The 1,415-nt window shown below is 31.9% G+C and overlaps 1 protein-coding gene across 1 annotated transcript; it reads right to left on the bottom strand.

Moving 5' to 3' along the window:
• Positions 1-239: 239 nt before the first annotated feature.
• On the bottom strand, positions 240-1,369 carry LOC124893867 (the record flags this gene model as incomplete). The annotated part of the gene is made up of 4 exons (XM_047404711.1): positions 240-438; positions 525-580; positions 829-912; positions 998-1,369. Coding segments are annotated over 4 exons (711 nt in total), but the record flags the coding sequence as incomplete, so codon positions are not given.
• Between the last annotated feature and the right edge of the window lie 46 nt (positions 1,370-1,415).

The raw sequence follows: 1,415 nt of genomic DNA, 5'->3' as shown, positions 1-1,415 counted from the left end.
CAAGTTCAACTTCATAAAAGTGCAACATCTGAACACTACCAAATTATCAATATCAATAAAAAGTTCAAAATTCAAAATGAAACAATTAAAAAAAATAGAATAATAAAGCAACTGAATTTTCACTAAAAACATAATAAAATGTATCATTTGTTGTATTTCCTACATGAAAGCCTATTGTGACCTTTTTGTCCGCATGAACTACAACAATTTTTGCTTTTCTTTCCAAACATATCTCTTACTGATTTACCGCGCTCCTTCTTTGCAGGTCTTTCAGGAGGCCGCTTGTATTTTTGGGGAAAAACTACTTCGTCTAAAATTTCCTGAGGTATCACCCAATCATCTTTATGTGGTAGAGGATATACAAGAAGATCATACGTTCTCAGTACAGTTTTTGGCTTGTATAGATTAGAGTAATATGGTCCTTTTTCAAGATTCTTGCTATCAAGTACAGCACAAGCATGCACACATGGTATCTCATCCAATTGGAATACATGACAAGAACATTTTTTTTCCTTTAGACAAACTATAAATGTTTCTCCTTATCGTGGACAGTATAGACGTACTCTGACGCTGGTATAACCTGAAAATATTAATGCATAAAAAATATTATAGAAAAAAAATACTACAGTAAAATTTGCTACAGATTAGTAAATGTATTTTTTCCCAAAGCAGCAAATGCATATTACTAAAGAATATATACATATTTTTTTCATTACAACACATAGATTTGTTATAATTTTAATAATTTGTATATTAAGATATGTTTCATACAACATATAAAAATTCAAGAAGATATAACATTAAATGATTATATCTATTTTATCATACCTTCATACGTGTACACTCTGCTTCATTCTGTTGGAGAATTGCTTGAAATTTTTCGATAAGATCCGTGCGTGTGTACAATGGCTCCTGTCTGTTTTCACAATTTCATCTACCAAACATCAATCTAACTTCCTCTAAAAAAATCATATATTAGAAGTTCTCTAGCTGATACCAGTGCAGCATTAATTGACTCTAAAATATTTGATGTTAAGGTCCATCCCCTAAGAACTGTTGCATATGACCTAGCCCACTTATCGTATCTCGCCAACTCCAAGTAATTCTTCACCCTAACATCAACTAGCTTCATTTTCTCCATTAAATTATGAAATTCAGACTTTGAGTATGATTTTGCCATGGTATAGAAGATTTCAGATAATGCATCATACGACTTCCTAAAATTTTTTGTCACATTACCCCATAGATGCCACATACAAGCGTAATGTGGTACATTATTGTACACTCCAGCAACAGCTTTTATAATGCTTGAGTTACGATTGGAAACTACACACATATGTTCTCTTTCACCGTATGCTTCCTTTAGATTCTGAAAGAACCATGTCCAGGATGCATCATTTTCAAAATCTACTATT

The sequence above is a fragment of the Capsicum annuum genome, unplaced genomic scaffold (genome assembly GCF_002878395.1).
Source record: "Capsicum annuum cultivar UCD-10X-F1 unplaced genomic scaffold, UCD10Xv1.1 ctg66634, whole genome shotgun sequence".
In the NCBI taxonomy this organism is placed as follows: domain Eukaryota; kingdom Viridiplantae; phylum Streptophyta; class Magnoliopsida; order Solanales; family Solanaceae; genus Capsicum; species Capsicum annuum.
Note: the sequence above shows the minus strand (reverse complement) of the source record. Positions and strands in the feature narration are given on the sequence as shown.